At 41.0% G+C, this 16,161-nt stretch overlaps 1 protein-coding gene across 10 annotated transcripts in view; it reads left to right on the top strand.

Moving 5' to 3' along the window:
• The window catches only part of MAP4 (microtubule associated protein 4), a 160,399-nt gene that overhangs the window by 81,029 nt on the left and 63,209 nt on the right, over nucleotides 1–16,161 (top strand). For 9 of the 10 annotated variants that reach the window (XM_049798007.1, XM_049798004.1, XM_049798001.1 and 6 more), the window contains one exon: nucleotides 15,284–15,415. In XM_049798007.1, the coding sequence (XP_049653964.1) occupies nucleotides 15,284–15,415 (132 nt within the window). Of the gene's footprint in view, nucleotides 1–9,477; nucleotides 9,723–15,283; nucleotides 15,416–16,161 lie in introns of those variants that run through there. The other variant, XM_049798009.1, reaches the window with a different exon arrangement.

The raw sequence follows: 16,161 nt of genomic DNA, 5'->3' as shown, positions 1-16,161 counted from the left end.
CCTTTACTGTTGGTGAGTGAGGCACTGAAGATGTTTATTAATAAACTGGAAATGTGTCTGGTTTAATTTAATAACACTACAAAGTGAGCATGAACCTGGAAAGATGTTCTTGGATAATCAAACCCAGATTCCAACTACTGTAGGTAGAGGAGTGATTTCTTTAATAAACACCTTGAAAAAGATGTGTTTTTCTGTCACAGCTGTTTCGCTGCTTTCATTCCCTGAAGGTTACTTAGAAAGTTTCTTCTAACTTCCATACTGAAGATACTGTGGAAATGATAGAAGCAGTTGTTCTGTGCAAATATTGGCTTTAAGTTTGAGGAAACATTTCCACCTCCCTAACAATTGCCCCAGTAAACTTATGCAGAAGAATCTGTTCCCTTTCCTTCTTTTTTTTGCTGAGCTAAACCACTTGAACGCTTAGTCTTTTCTTCATGATATTCAAGAAAGTTTTAATATTGTTGTCCATCTTCCAGTCCCAAGTCATCATTCTTTATTGTTTATCCTGGGATGCTGATTAGAGCTGCGTGACATGTTTTGCTGAAGAAATCTTGCTGTGGTCTTACAGGGCATTAGTGCATCCCATTCTCTAACAGACATCCCTTGCCTGTCAGGCTCCTGTGTTCTCTCACCTCTTCATCACACAATTCAGTCTTCCGGTAATTTGATTAGTAAGGTCAGCCTGTGTTTCTTTTTGAACTCCCTGTTTATGGTATAAATCCTGTTAGTTCATTGTTTTGGTCCCTTGTATGACTTTGAATTTTACAGTGTCAAACTTTGTCTCATGCCTACCATTCTGATACTCAAAATCACTTAATTTTTCCTGGATGGCATCCTAACACCGCTTGCTGGCTTTATCTTTTAACTTCATTTCATCAGAACGTCTCTTAATTTCTAAGATTAAAAATAAAAATGTTAAGCCTGAGTTGTTCTGATTCTTGATCCTCAGACTCTTATTAACTAGTTATGTTCCTTCAGCAAGGTAATTCCTCCTTTGACATGGCCTTGCCATTTGTCACTTAGCCAATTCTTTATTTACCTTTATGTCATTTCCTTGTGTCTCCAGTTTCTCTAATGTTTCCCCTGGCTACAGATAAAAATACTTTGTTTTCAGCTAAGTCAAGTCTTCCATACTTTGTTTAGAAAATCTTGTTATGTTACATCTCTTAACACTACCCTGTTTTTCAATGATGCAAACAGCTTATCTTTCAATATGTCACTCACATGAAAACAGTTTTGCAGGGTTTTAGAGGCTGATCGATGTCTCAATCTTAAAACCAAAATGGCTGACTCTGCTTAAAGAAATTAATTTTAAAAAATTTTAAAAATTTTATATTACTTGAAGTTTCAGATAGTTTAATGAAATACTGTATTCTACTAAAGCCATAGTCTCAGATTCAACTTAAATGGGAACCAAATAATTATTAAAAAGATCCAAAGTAGAGTTACCCAGTTTAGTAGCTGAAAGTTGAGGAAGATTAGATTTACCTGGCCAGACCTTCATGTAAAAAAGAAACATATATATATGTGGTTGCATAAATTTTTGTACCTCTTGTTCTTTAGGCTGTTCATTCAAGTGATTTACTTGGAAGCTAGTCTTGAAAGGCAGTCCTGCTTGTTGAAGAAGTAATTGCAGGAATACTTAACTTGCTGTTTGCTCTTCAGGATTAGGGTTAGCTGAAGGTGAACAGAGTTCCATGGATGCCATTGTTGCTGAGACTTGTGCTGCTTTTCTGTCTCACTAGTATCTATGGTCCTGCTCAGGTTGCTTCACAAAAATGTTTCAGCACTAAATATCAGTGAAGTAAAAGATTGGGGGGGGATTTGAGGTTGTTTTTTTTCCTCATTAATATACTTGGGAGTAACCTACTGCCTATCTATGTACAACACTTTTTTGCAGCCTTCAAATGCACTTTCCGCTTGGTGTTGCAGGCACAGTGGTTGCCAGTGCACAACAGACACACATTGCACCTTTGCATCCTTCTGCAGAGCGCAGGAGAGCTTGTGTAGATGTGGTGCGATGCAGTTGCCCAGCTGTGTTTCAAGGTCAAATGTTCTGTGCACTGTTGTATTTTTCCTAAAATGAAAACAAAACAGAAGACTTGTCTGTGCTGACTGCAGAAATGCCCCGCAGTGCATTCACTGCGGTTCTCAATGTGGCTGGAGCTTTGCAGGCCATGAAAGTCTTCTGACAACCCTGGAAATGTCCAGTCTACTTACTGTCAAACAGCAGGAGCATTAGCGGTTCTGCTTTAGCTGTGTGCCTGAGACCTGACTCTGTCAAATACATCTAGGTGAGACAATTCAATGTTAGACTAGAGATCTGAGTAATAATTTTTTTTTTTCCCTTTACATCTTGGGTCTCTGGTGTGTTGGTGGGAGCTCCCATGCAAATACCAGCTGCAGCAGCCTTTCTTTTTAGGCTTCCCTCAGATGGCTGAGTACAATCTTGAGTGGCTTTTCCACACAAATAAAGGTACTTTATTGGTTAGTTTTACAGAGAGAAAATAGTATTGACAAGGTTTATTTAGCACCACAAAACACCAAAAATTCCCTTAGTGAGGAATTTAAAAATTCCTAGAAAACTGGCTGACTCTTCACAAGGCTGTAAATTATGATGATTTCAAAAGAGCAGAGACAGCATGTCATTTTTCTCATTCTCTAAGCTGAAGCTTCTTGAATAAATAGTAATAGAATTGTAGATCCTTCTAGTATTATGTAAATGGCTTCATGCTTTGATGTCCCTCATGTCATTAGTTTGACACTAGCTGGAATTAATGGCCATAAAACTATATTACAAATGTGGCAGATAGATTTCTCTTGACTGCTTCTGATTCCTCATGTGAGCTCGCTTCTTTTGCCATGGGATTTTAAAAGCGGAAAGTAGGTCACTGCAATGTGTGTGAACATAGGCTGAGAAACAGGCTATAATCTCAGCATTAAACAAACATGACTGTAATGCTGAAGGGAAATATTCTATTTTAAGCACTTATTTCCATTATCACTATCTCATTCTGCAGAACAAGCATATGGGGACTTCTGTGTACATGCACCCACAGATGGGATTTGGGAAGCAGTAGAAGAGATATATATGTGTATGTGTATACATATATATATATATTTATATGTTTCAAGAGTGACAATATATATTGTCTCTTCTGAAAGGTTCCTCTGCATCTCTTGTGAAGCAGGTGGGGAAAGGGTGAAAGTGCCAAAATATGTAGGTCAAAAGTAATGAAGCGTTTTGAATCTAGCCAGCAATCAAACACTAATGGTTCTGGGGATGGAATTACTGATACCATGTGGTTAAACATGGAGCAGTATTACATTAAAATTTTTGAGTTCCTGCACGCCATGAATATTTATAATACATTCTTACTCCTCCAAGTGGCTTCCTCGCTAACAGCTCTGGGCGTCTGGTTTTGGGGATAAGTGTTGGCTTACAATCTAGAAATATCTGAAATAAATTGTTTGGATTTTTTTAACTAGGAGAAGAGTTAATAAGTGAGCTGGTGCTGTCTTTATTGCATGTTTTTACTTATGAGAGCTGAGTGAAGATAAGGAGAGAAGGTAAGGTGGAAAGCAAGTAAATATATAATTGGCCATTTTTAGGCACATAAAGGTAAGAGCAGCAGGGAGAAAAGGATAGTGAATTTAAATTCATCTTGGCGGTCAGGGATCTCATGAGTTAAATTGGTTGGGAAGATGAAGCGCTAAAAAACTAATGAAGGCAAATGATTCGTATGTTTAGGCAAGATATTTGTTGACTATTACTAATATGGCTGTGTCAGGAGTTCTTTAAAGGGTCTGAAAAAAAGGAGGAAACTAATAAAAATGGAAGCTAGGACTCAAGATTTAAAAACTACACAGATTATGGTACATAATGATTTACAACTATTGAAGTACATGAGTCAAAAAGAAGGGGCTTTCTAATTTATTAGACGTAAGAGAAGGTTGAAAGAAAACTATTAAACAGAGATGGAGGAGAAAATGATGCAAAAAAGGCTGCAGTATTCAGACCCTTGTCTCCTTTAGTTCTGTTTTTTATTACTTGATAAGTAATACTGTTTAACAGGGTTGTACCAAGTCTTTACACACGACAGTACAAGCAAGATCAGCCTCTGAACCATCGGTAGCTGTCTTGAACTCATGGGGATGGAAGAGGGCAAGCACCATGCCCGGGTTAGAGGTGTGAGCTTTACTAATTTTCAACCTAATGTAAATTAATGAAAAGATATTAGAACGAGTGATGAAACAACCAGCTTATAACCACCTAGAACACTTGGCTGGACGCTTCACATATGGTGATGTATGGACCTTTTTCTTGTATGAGTTTTTGTTTGTAAATACTGACTTTTCAAAGAATACACTTGAAGATCATGCTCATTCCAGAGGGATTTTAAGTGCTTTTATTTATTTTTGTTTTCTTCTCTGGCCCTGATTACATTTGAAGAAAGAATTTAGCAGAAAAGCACTTGGAGGTTGTCAGGAAAAGACTTGCAAATTGTAACAGATCACAGCTGAAATGCGGCTCAGCACAGGAAAACAGTGGCCATGTCCTTGCAGGAGTGTTGTCTGTGAGGAGGTGGAGGCAGTTATTCTGCTCCAGTTGCTTTCGATGACGTCTTGGCTGGGTAGCTCTGCCCAGTGTCTGTCAAGCCGGCAAATGGAAGACAGTCTGGGGACGTGGGGAATGTGTGATGTTTAGCTGACCCATGAAGAGACATCTCAAATATAAAACATTTTTCAGGAGGAGAACAGTAATTGGTTAGTCTGTCTGGTATGGGCATGGGATAAGAAGAAATACTGTACTATTGTATGATCTTAAAGAAGCACTTTGTGTCTAGCCGAAGAGAAATTTGCAGGCTTATTTTTCATGATAATTTGGGTAAATGTGATCTGGTCTCAGTGCAGGAGGATAAAGCTTAGAGAAGGTTGAAGTTCCCCAACACAAGTTACCAAATCATCATCAGATGGTACGTAGGGGTTATTTTCTCTTAAGAATTTTACTGGCTTTTTATACCTAACTTTTTTTTTTTCCCCATAAATCCACCCTCTGGATCTTGGATTTCCTGGGGGCAAGGGGGTACTGTGCTTTGAAAGCTCCACTCTTACTTGGAGAATGGCAGAAGCTTGTGCATTAGCTGCTTCTCTGTGTTTATGGTGTCCTGAACCCTATTCAGCTGTTGGCCTCAATCCAAGCTGCAGCTTGGGGTTCCCTATAACGTGTCCCAGGGATGGACCTGCCTGTTTTCTCGGCTGGACCACAGTTTTTCCTGGGCCTCCTGAGCAGTCCTCTGCTCCTCAGTTCCATGGAGCAACTGTATGCCCAAGAGGTATGTTGCAGCACATATCTCAAGGTCAGGGCTCGCACAATACCAGCTGTTAGTGCACTGAATCTGTAGATCCTGCTCGTTTTCCAAACTTCTGGGTTACATGTCTGGGGATCTAGCATGTCTCTCTTAATATTTTCTCATCCTTTCCCACCGACATCTCCAGAGGTTCAGGGGAGACCCGTGTCCCTGTTCAAAAGACTACTTCAATTGCCCTGGAGGAAAAGGACTTTCAAACCTGTCTTCCTTGAAAATCAAGCCCCCTACACCCCACAAGGGTGGCAATTCATGCCTTCGTACATCCATGTTTGAAAGGCTTGCGCACTTAAACTCAGCACTGACCTTTGCTGAACAAATCCTTATATTAGTTTCTTGCTGCTGCTTCTGCTCTTCTTGAAGGCTTTTGCTCTGAACTGCTGTGCAGTTTTTTGACCCTGGATTAATCTGGAGCACGGTCAGTCTTCTCAAAACGTGCCACTGCCATGTCTGAGACGCTGCTCCAGCCTCTCCCCCTACCCCGCTGGAAGAAGTTATAATTGTGTATTTGAGCTGGAGCATTGCCTGAATCAGTATAAAGCTGTTTAAATTTGGCAACAGCCCTTTCAGGGGAAATAGCTTTTTCCTGCTCAGAACAAGGGATGACAGTGCTCTGGGTCACAGCTCACTGCTGTAAAGTGCAGTGTCACTGCCTCGTGGTGACAGTGTAAGGGGCACGCTCTCCCTGCTCGGAGTGGTACCGAGCACGGAGGGGCTGCAGTCCACTGCAAAAACTCTTTGGGACTTCATTCCTCATGCAGCGTCACAGCACCGCGCTGCACCGGCGGCTTCCAGGTTGCTCTGGAAGTCAGGAGGCTTTTGTAGGATGTTAAAGCAACGCAACTCAGTGTGAGACTTTATGGAAGGGCAGGTGATACTTAATTTAAACAAAACTTTTTTTAGTTGTGATTGTTTTCACATCACTCTCGCTCACAGACCTGTGTACTCGTGAGCATGAGGTCTCTGTGCTCAGGAGCTCTGGCCAGGTTGGCAGCACGGGGGATGAGACTCCACTGGCTGTTCCTCACGTCTCGTGGGCTCTCCTCTGGTGCCAGCAAACTGGGTTTTGGACAGGCCTTTTATGTCCACCATAAGGAGTTGGCAGTTCCCAGGCTGCGAGTCTTTTTGCCTCAGAATTTTGCTTATTTCAGCTTCACAAATTTTAGGCAAGGCTGCTTGGTCAAGATGTTCAGATGTCTTCTTGTATGCTCTTCTCAATTATGAGGCTGGATCCAGGGCCAGGGTATAGGGGAGTGATTTAGCTGACTCAATCTTGGGGTTATTGCTTTGGGGTTTCTATATGTAGAGATGTTCTTTTATATTGTCTGCATCTTGCGTTGGGCCTGTTGAACAGGTTTGTGGGTTTTTGCACGGCTTTGGATTGAAATATTCACTACCAAGGATATGCAGAAGGCTCTCAGCTTTAGGAAGGAACCCCAAGTGAAACAGTAAAGGCTGTCATAGTTGCATTACTTCACTCTCCAAAATCTCAGTTAAGAAAAAACAAACAATCCCAAGAATAGCAAAAAGTAAAAATATTCAACCATGCTTCAAGTGTCTGAAGTTTTAAAACACCTGGTAACACCGGCAGTATTCCTGTACTTCTCATCTTCCTGTAGAAAACATGTTGTTCTCTTAATTCACCAAACGGATACCTGCTCAGAGTCACACTTTATGGGTAAAAAGTCTCCTAAGTAGAGCTATTTTGTTTATATGTGACTATGACGACTCTGTGGAAATAAGTCTTTAGAGAGCCTTTTGTTTAACAACAGGACTTCAAGTACCTTCCTTATTAAAAAATGTAGAGTCTATTGAGTGTGGCTCTATATAGAGGAATCTAAAGAGAGTATCTAGTGGAAGCTGGCCTACATTGCAGTCCGGAGCGCTGTCAGCAATCTGTGAGACTTCTCCAGTAACACCTGAGATGTGATAACAAGATAACTTCCTGAGCATGAGAACAAACATTGCTGGTAGAGCAATTAGAGCTGAGGGTGGGAGGTGTGCTTTCTGTGCGTCTCTGGTTCTTGCTTTCAATTTATCATGAAGCAATAACTGCTGAAGAAATGTCTCTTTAGGAAGAGTAAGTAATGAAAAAATCTATGCAATAAACTGCACAATTGCATCTTTTTTTTTTCCTTGCAGGTTCTTTTTGTTGTTTTTTTTAAAGGCAAAATGTGAACCTTGTGTTGAACTTTGAAGTTACTGACTTTGCGTCTTTTCAGTTAGGAGATACTGGTTCTGACAGTCGTATGCACTGAGCTTTTTTAGCATTCTGGATTATATAACAGAATGGAATTTCAGAAGGAAAGCAATAAAATGTTTCTTGACTTGTTGGCACTGTCTGAAATGCCCTGCGGTTTCTTTAGGACCTGTAATATATTCCTGATCATCTTTTTCCCATGTAACTCAATGGTGGATTTTAACTTGCTTCTCATTGCAGCAAATTAAAGTACTTAGAGTAATCTCAGCCAGATTTGGTTTCAGCATGAGCTCCTGGTAGTTAAGCCTTTCTCTTCTGCAAGGACAGAAGTCTCCTTCTCCAATAGCAGCATCTGAAGTTTCTGTGAAAGTTTAGGAGGCTGGAAGGGACCTCTGATGTCCTAAGTCCAACTCCCCTGCTGAAAGCAGGGAAACCAGAGGAGGCTGCTGCAGCTCTGTCCAGCTGGGTTTTGAGTTATCTCCAAGGATGGAAACTCCATGACCTCTCTGGGCAACCTGTCCAGTGCTCAGTTTCCCTCAGATTTTTAGTTAAAAAAAAAAAAGTTTAAATGGAATTGCCTGTATTTCAGTTTGACAAGAGGAAAATCACTGGGCAGAAATTACCAGTTTTACAACTCTGGTCTGGATAAATTCTTCTCCATCAAAACTGCCAGCTTTGTGCTTTATATATTTATTAAATGCAAAAACTTCTTTTAATCTTGAGCTCTTATCCTCTTGGATAAAAATGTGCAAAATTCCTTTGGTAGGCTGGTGTACATCCTTTTCCATGTAGTTGTTTGTCTATGTTTATCCCATAGATTTTGGGTACTAGTGAAGCTTGTCTGTAATACTCATTTACAATGATGGTAAGACCCTTCACTCTGAATGGAACCAGATGATATTCTGTTTTAGAAAATAATGAAACTGATAGTAAAATACTGAGAAGGTATTTCTGTGAGGTACTTTCTGTTTACTCTGAAGCCAGCATGCACAAAGGGAGCACTGAGCATCTTTGAAGAGCTACTGTGTAACCTTTAAGGTGAGACTTGCATCAATGTCCTGAGCAAGGGAAGGAGGAGAACCCCGAATGTCTTGGCTGCCCGTAGGGGATGTTCCACCCGTCACCCCATCCTGTATAACACTATGGGTTAGCATATTGAAGGTAATACCTCTGTATGCGTGCATAAAAAAATCAGAGAGGACATGCTGGCAAATATCTCATGAATCCATATGCAGAGAGTCAGAAGTTGCTTATGTTAGTAACTGCTCGTAGCAGCCTGCTGAGTGCAGCTGTGCAGAGCAGAGCTTTGCACAGGAACCAAGTGCTACCAGAACAGCTCAAAATCTCATGGAGAATATAAAAATATGCATGTTACCAAATCCTTGCCTTCTAACAATGCCTCTTAAAGTTCCTTTTAAAGGTTGTAGTATACCATACCCTACAGAGGTGGTGTGGACTTTTGTTTCCTTTGAGATTGCTGAGAATTTATTGCAGGGCTCGGTGGGTTCTGCCAACTGGTAAAACTGCCAGTCTTAGGTGGTGATTTCAGGAAGGCAAACTTGGCATCCATTTAAGATACTGACCCAATGCAGTGATGTGGGCAAATTAGCTGTAAGATCAGCTATAGGAGCGAAGCTCTTAAGCTTCTCTTTTCTGTTTGCTTGGCTTGGTGCTGGCAGGGACATCTCATGGCTGCAGACTCATTAATTTTGAAGATACTTAACCTCTAGCTGGAGATCTGGTCCGTGACCTATCAAGATTAGCATCTCCTGCAGCGAAAAGGCTTTATCGTGGTAATCCTCTCCTAAGAGTGCTCCTTGCTGGAAGTTCACTGTGTGATGTCCTGCATGTTAGTGGGTACAGATTATTATTTTTTTTGTCTTCTGGAGGTCTGAGCACAGCAGGCTGCCCATGTTGGGAGTGTCCGTGTTGTAGGTCCCCAGAAGTGCTGTTTTGTATGGATTAGCTTCTGAATTGGTTTATGTGACCATGCTGATCTTTGCAGAGCAGATGATAAAACAAACAAATCAACACTGTCAGCAGCCCTACTAAATGTTTTGCACTCTTTCTCCGGAACCTGCTGTGTGATCAGTTCAGGGAAGGTGCTACTTGCATGGGATCCATATTTTTTCTTTCAGAAGCAAGTTTGCTTTGTAAGTATGTTGTTAACAGTATTTTTTTTCTTTAAGCAATACTTTGTAAGCTGTAATCCTACATCGGTTTATATTATCATTATCAACAGTCGTAACTGGATTTTCAACTATCGGCAAGCTTTGATACTTGCTTAAATTACTTTACAGGTTTATGGGGTCTGTCAAATTTACATTTTGTGTTGAGTACATTGCTGCTGATATATATTAATAGGCACTCTCAGGATCGTTCATCATAAGAGTTTGGCTAGTCATTTTTGTTTGCTTTTATGTCTTATTTGTAGATCACATGTAGACTGTGTGTTTTAGGAGGGTCTGCAGGACTGGGTTTGGAATTGAAAAATCCTTTTTTCTACAGTCCTTGGGACCCTGTTTTCCAAGATCATGTTTCTCATGTTCCACCAAGCTTGCTTGAATAAGGAGGAACTGAATATTGGGTTGGGGTGGGAATGATAAATAAGCTGGGCGCCTCGGCTTTAGAGCTGTACAGCAAGTAATGTTGACAAACACTTTGGGAATAGCAAGGGAGTTTTTGCTAACGCTTATTTTGATACAGCAATCTTTGTTCTCTGCTTGCATTGTCACTGGCACTCGCATAGCGAAGATCAGGTTCAGCAGAGGCATGCTGCTGGCGGGGGGGACCAAATGGCTGCTGTGGTCTCGGAAGCCTTGTGCCTGCTCCTGACCTGGCTGCTGGCCTCTTGGCTGCTTCAAGCAGCTAACTGGATTCCTTCTTACGTCTGTTTTTCTGCTGGAAAGCAATGGTGGTTTTGTTTTGTTTTTTTTTCTTTTTAATTGGAATCTGTTACGAAAATATTGTATGAAAAATATGCAAGTCACTGGTTTATATTTCTAATGATTTGGCAGAGGCAATTCACAACTGCTTTTGAATCATCTTTCATCTGTTTTTTTGGGGCTTTTGCTAGAACTAAGGGTTCGCAAATACCAATATAGCTTTGCTCAACTGTTGCAGGAGTTTGATTTCATCTGATGTTGCATGTAAATGTTTCCCTTTACACTTCATTTTGTATGCTGCCTTACTGTCCTGCTCATTCCTTTTCCAGCAAGGTGTGTGGTTGAGGGAGGTTCCCCTCCTCTTTAAATAAAGGCATGAATGCAACCTGGCTACTAAAAAAAAATATGAAGTGGAGGTTTTTCTTCTGGTTTACCTGTTGTGACCATAACTTTGTTCTTCCCCTGTGAGATCTGTTAATAATAGCAATATGCCAATATGTATTTGTGGTCTAGTACTAACAGATTTAGTTAAAATATTTAGAGTTCAATTGGTGTGTGCTCTAAAGTTGATCAGACTTAGCGTGGGTCCAATCCAAAAATCAGTTAGAGTCATCTTTGAGAAAGTTCATGCCAAATTTTCTTAACTGTTCCCAGGCCTCTTCCTCACACTGACAAGGACATTCACAGTCTTCTGGGTTTTTTGCTTTAAATGGAGTTTTATGAACAAATGAATGACAGGCTTCTGTCCAGAAGAATTTACAACAGAGTATAATTAAATCCCTTGCTATTCTGCACCGCAAATAATCGTAAATAATAATGTCTCTTGACACATGTAGTGGCATTTTATCTTCAGAGTACTTTGCAAATCTAAACGATCATTGTCTGTCTTAATAAAATATTCCCTGCTTAAATTGTCAGCCTTTATGCTACCCGTAGACGCCATGATCAGCCAGCATTGCTTAGGCTGATTTTTCTGCGGAGCACGAGGGGGTTACTGCCTTCACGCGTCACCTTTCCCACTTGCTTCTTGCACACAGTTGTACCTCGTCCTTTGCATAGAGGAAGCAGAGCTGTCATAAAGCTCTGTATCCTCTCTGCTGAAGTCAACTGTGTCAAATGTAGGCATTTAAGAGAATGAGAGCCAAAAGCCACTGGCAGAAAAGCAGCATCCACTTGCCAAATCAGCACTGCTTTAGGATGCTTGTAGATGCTTGTAGCATCTGTAGGGTTGTAGCACAAGAGGTAGAAACAACTCCGCTCATGGTCAGAAATTGAATTTATTCAAAAGTAGTTCTTCAACACTTTTTCTTGGTGGTGTTTACAAAGAAGCAAAGTAGTAGAAGATCCTGTGTTTGCTAGAATTACATTTTGAATTCCCATTCTCTGGCCCTCAGAGTGCATTTAAGGGTAAAAAATAAATCTGCTTGATTTCTACTTAGTTGCATCAGAATCTGAATAGGAACTCTTCTACGATCGTGAATTCTGTTAGAGCGTAACATGGCTTCCTATAGTTAGTGCTTATCTTGTCGTAGTGTGTCAGTACCCAACCTGTGGCTGGTAGGCAGCATTCTCTGTATTTTGAATTTCAGTAGGAAAAAAGGATGTTTCTGGCATGTTACTCGTTTGGTTGTTTCCTGTGGGACACCCAAGTTCACAAGCTGGTGCCATGAGCAGTCTTGTAAATTGTCTTGTTTCCCTTTGAAGATCCAGTTCCTTTTTGCTCACCTCATCCGCAGTATGGCATGTCTGGTACAACATTTCTCAGCCCCCTTGGAAGCGGAGCACAGCTGGGACACCCCCGTACAGGTCAGCTTGGAAGCTGGAAGCCTCTCCGTTTGCAGAGGGCTGGGGATGGAGCAGGAGGATGAGCTGGTGGCTGGGGGGGGGGGGGGGGGGGGGGCTGCCTGTCGGCAGCTTGGGGAAGGGATCTGTTCCCTGCCTAGCAAGAGGCCAGCATGGGCAGGGAGAGCCCATGTCCTGGCTCCCGCTGAGGGAACCAAGCTGCCGTTAATTGAAACCTGGTGACACCATCACTGCCGCCTCCTGAATTTAGGTAGAGGGGCCTGTCCCATCTGCCACGCTGCAGTTCATGTAGCGCCTCAAAGGGAGTTAAAGCTCATTAATTCTTCTGCCTTTCCTGGGGATTATCTGTGAAGTCCCTGCTAAAGTGTGTTGCTGTCAACGACTCAAAATGGGAATATGCAGACTGTCATATGTCTCTGACCTTGCAAAGTTTTAGAGCCTAGGGACGCTGTTTGGCATTGAACTCCAGATTTTAATTATGAGAAGTAGTATTTATGTACTAAGCTGAGCTTTTTACGTGTTTCTAACTTCATTGAATCCCCTCCTATTCTTGTAAGAACAAAATCTCTGGTCAAACTGCTGTAACCACTGATTGATTTGTACCTGTATTGTTTCATTATTTTGTGATGTAAAACAAAAAAAACCCCAAAAGCCCTCTTTCATCTTACTCTTTCTCAATCACTTTATTATTATTAGAATTTTTACAGTTTCTTTGTGAATCTCTGTTCCACCTTGCTATGAATTCTCTGTTTGCAGCTAGCTGATACCTCAGCCTCCTAGAAGAGGCAGTGGTTGTTGCTTTTATATACCAGTGTTCTGTTTTTAATTGTTTCTTCTGTTCTGTTCCTTCTGTGTGTTAACATTGGGTTTGCTTTTATTAACTGCAGTTTTGCACTGAGTTAAGGGTTGTCTTCAGGGATATCTTTTGAGGCACACTGTCAAGTTCCTTTCCTGAGCTCCAGTCTTGCAAGTGGTACTGTTAGCCTAAGTGAAGGTAAAAATATTAAAAGCATAGAGATTTATTGGCAAGAGAGTGTAGCATATTGCATTAGGGGATGAGAGAAGAAATTTGTGTAAATTTTTTTTGTGTTTCTTTCAAACTGATTTCCAGTTTCTTCTGGGAAGTCTTATGTTGTCAATAGAAGAGTTGACAAATTCAGGTCTCCTTAAAAGAAAATTCATCTGAAAAGTCACGAGTCTGGGTATTTGTTTTGAGCCTTTCCACTGTGGTTGTCATATTTGAAAACTTTAGGACTTGTATTTTTGTTTCTTTTGTGCAACTACAGGATCTAGAAATGTCTTTGAAAGTTGAAACGACCAGGCTTTTTACCCTAACAGCTGAGAGTGAGGGAGCTACAATAAAGTAGCCAGTATTGACATGGCTGAAGTAAAGGATTTTTTTGTGTGTTGATCTTAAGTGTAAATCAAACCTTGTGAGTGTTAGCTCCTTATAGCTAGCTTTCATATGCTGTACATATTGATGCATCTCTTATTTACAAGGAGAACTTAATTTATGCCTTAGTGATTCCTCCCCCACCCCCCATCCTAGCCATTACCACTAGCTGCTGCTTTTGTTTCTCTGTTGAAGTGATTTAAAGCGATAAAAATAGTGGTCATTGGAGATGCATGTGCAGTTCCCTTCATATCCAAAGCTTCTCCCCAACATGTAGGGGTGGACCATGCTCCTTGAGAGGCCTGTAGCACTCTCAGGGGCCTCTAAATCCCAGCCTACCAGGACGAGAGGTGAAATCATCTTGTTCATGAAGACTTTGGTGCAGCTGGGGCTGTTGTCAGTGCACCATATGTCTGCTACTAGCTCTTGCTTATCCACTAGTTCATCCATAGGTGTTACACTGGGAGAAGAGAATAGGCTGGAGCAAAGTGGAGATGTAAATTAAAACAAAACAAACAAACAAAAAGCATGGATGGTGAGAAAGAGGAGAGCCCACATCATGTCTTAATGGTGCTGCTGGAGGGTGTCTCAGTTCACAGCTGAGCTTTCTTGCTTTGGTTTACTGAATGTCTTCTAGCTCCTTATAAGGACTTCGGGAAAAGGCTGACCTGCATATTTTCAATATTCCTTGTGACAAACCTTATTTAAATAGTTTTATGTAGTCTAACTACTTTATTTGCATGCATTTTTCTGTGAGGCATTTATAGGTTGTGAAAAGTGCCTGCCAAGGCTTCAGTAATAAAATACTTAACTCTCTAACATCTCAAATTGCTGAAGGCTGTTAGTCTCAGTGCAGTTGTTTTTAACATGGGCCAGCAAAGAAAGATTAAAGTTTTCCTTGGTTAGATATAAACTATCAGTCTTTGATGTGTTGATGTGTTCCAAGAACTGTCTTTATTGTAAACTGGGGGAAGATTAGGCTTAAGTGTGAAATATAAAGATATACAAATAAAGGCCTTTGAGGTATTCAGGGAAAAGTTACTCAAATAATTTGGAGTTTGTCTCCCTAGTAAAATAGAGAGCAAAACCACCCAATGGGTACTGTGTGTCTGTGGTGGTACTAGCATTTTTGTAAATATGGTCAGATTCAGCGCATACAAGTCAATGCTTAGGCAGGAGAGGAAGAGGCTTTGGTTTCCCCCCCTCCCCACTGTGACCTGATGAGCAGGTTGTGTTTGGTATTTCTGTATTGAGACTTGAAAGCTTTGCTCAGCCTCAAGTTCAGGGTCTCAGGGTTGTTGTAGCTCTTATGTTAATGAAAAATCTCCCTGAAGATGAGAGTGAGGAGCTAGCGTGAATTGTCCAACATTTGAAAATGGGGCGGCACTTTGACATGTGAGTCCATTCTCCATCTTACATGTGTATCAAGAAGCAGAAATTCCAATTGTTCTGTTTCTTAAATTTGGAGAGTTGGGTCAAAGCAGTAAAAAAATGAATATTCATGGTCTCTGGTTTGGCTCATGGTTCATGTTATCTGTTGGCCTCTGAATGTCATATCATGCAGTAATCGTATCTTAAATATTTTAGCTTAATCTTTCTCTTTTGACTGTGTCATTTTCTTCTCTAATTTCAGTATTCCCAGGAGAAATCATGGATGAAAAGCTGTCTTACAAAGAATTTCTCGATCGTAATGACTCCTGGACGATGGATGATGGAGACCTGTGCTTTGAATCACAGCCCATATTCAAACCCATGGAGATGGCTGGTACGACTGTATTATTCTTAAAACTCTAGCATCAGTTATTTTATCAGCTGAGTAACCTGACAGTCCTAGCCTCTATCCCTAAGGGTGGTTTTGTCCTCTTGCCTTGTACTCACACCTGTGTTCTTTAGGATGTGTTGCTCTGTTTTCCTAAAATGTGTGACATCTTGACACCAGAGTTAACTTAGCACATCAAGCCCCTAACTTGCCCTAGAGCATAGTCTAGCTGGTTAAAAATGGAGTTGCTAGTCCAGTGTGTTAGAGTGTGAGGGAAGCAGGTTTCCCCCTGACTCGGCTCACATGGCCATAGCAGTTTTTGGTTGACTCCCACAGTTTAACCGCTCTTGAGTACTGGGGCTTTCAGTGCAAACCTCGCCAAAATTGTTGACAGCTGAAAGCCAGTCTTGCCTCGCTCTCAGAAATCCCAGTTCCAGCTGTCACGTAGCTGCGTCTGCAATGCAGGTCGGTCTGTTCCAGAGGCAGCCTGTGTAGCTGCTGACTCTCTTGAAAATTAAATGAACCTTGTATAACTTGTCCCTGCAAAAAGATACCCTTTCACCCAACAACTTTCACCCAATTTTCTTTCATTTTTGAGAAAGCTTATGGGAAATTACTTGCTAGCTCTTGAAGTATTAGAAATGTATGTGCTACCTAGATTATAACAGGAATAAACCTGGGAAAGATACTGGCTGAAACAGGATGAAATTTTTATATATATATTTTTTTGAGCACCGTAGATGTGCTTGCTA

Source organism: Accipiter gentilis, chromosome 4, assembly GCF_929443795.1.
Source record: "Accipiter gentilis chromosome 4, bAccGen1.1, whole genome shotgun sequence".
NCBI lineage: Eukaryota > Metazoa > Chordata > Aves > Accipitriformes > Accipitridae > Astur > Astur gentilis.
This window is presented reverse-complemented; position numbering and strand designations above follow the sequence as displayed.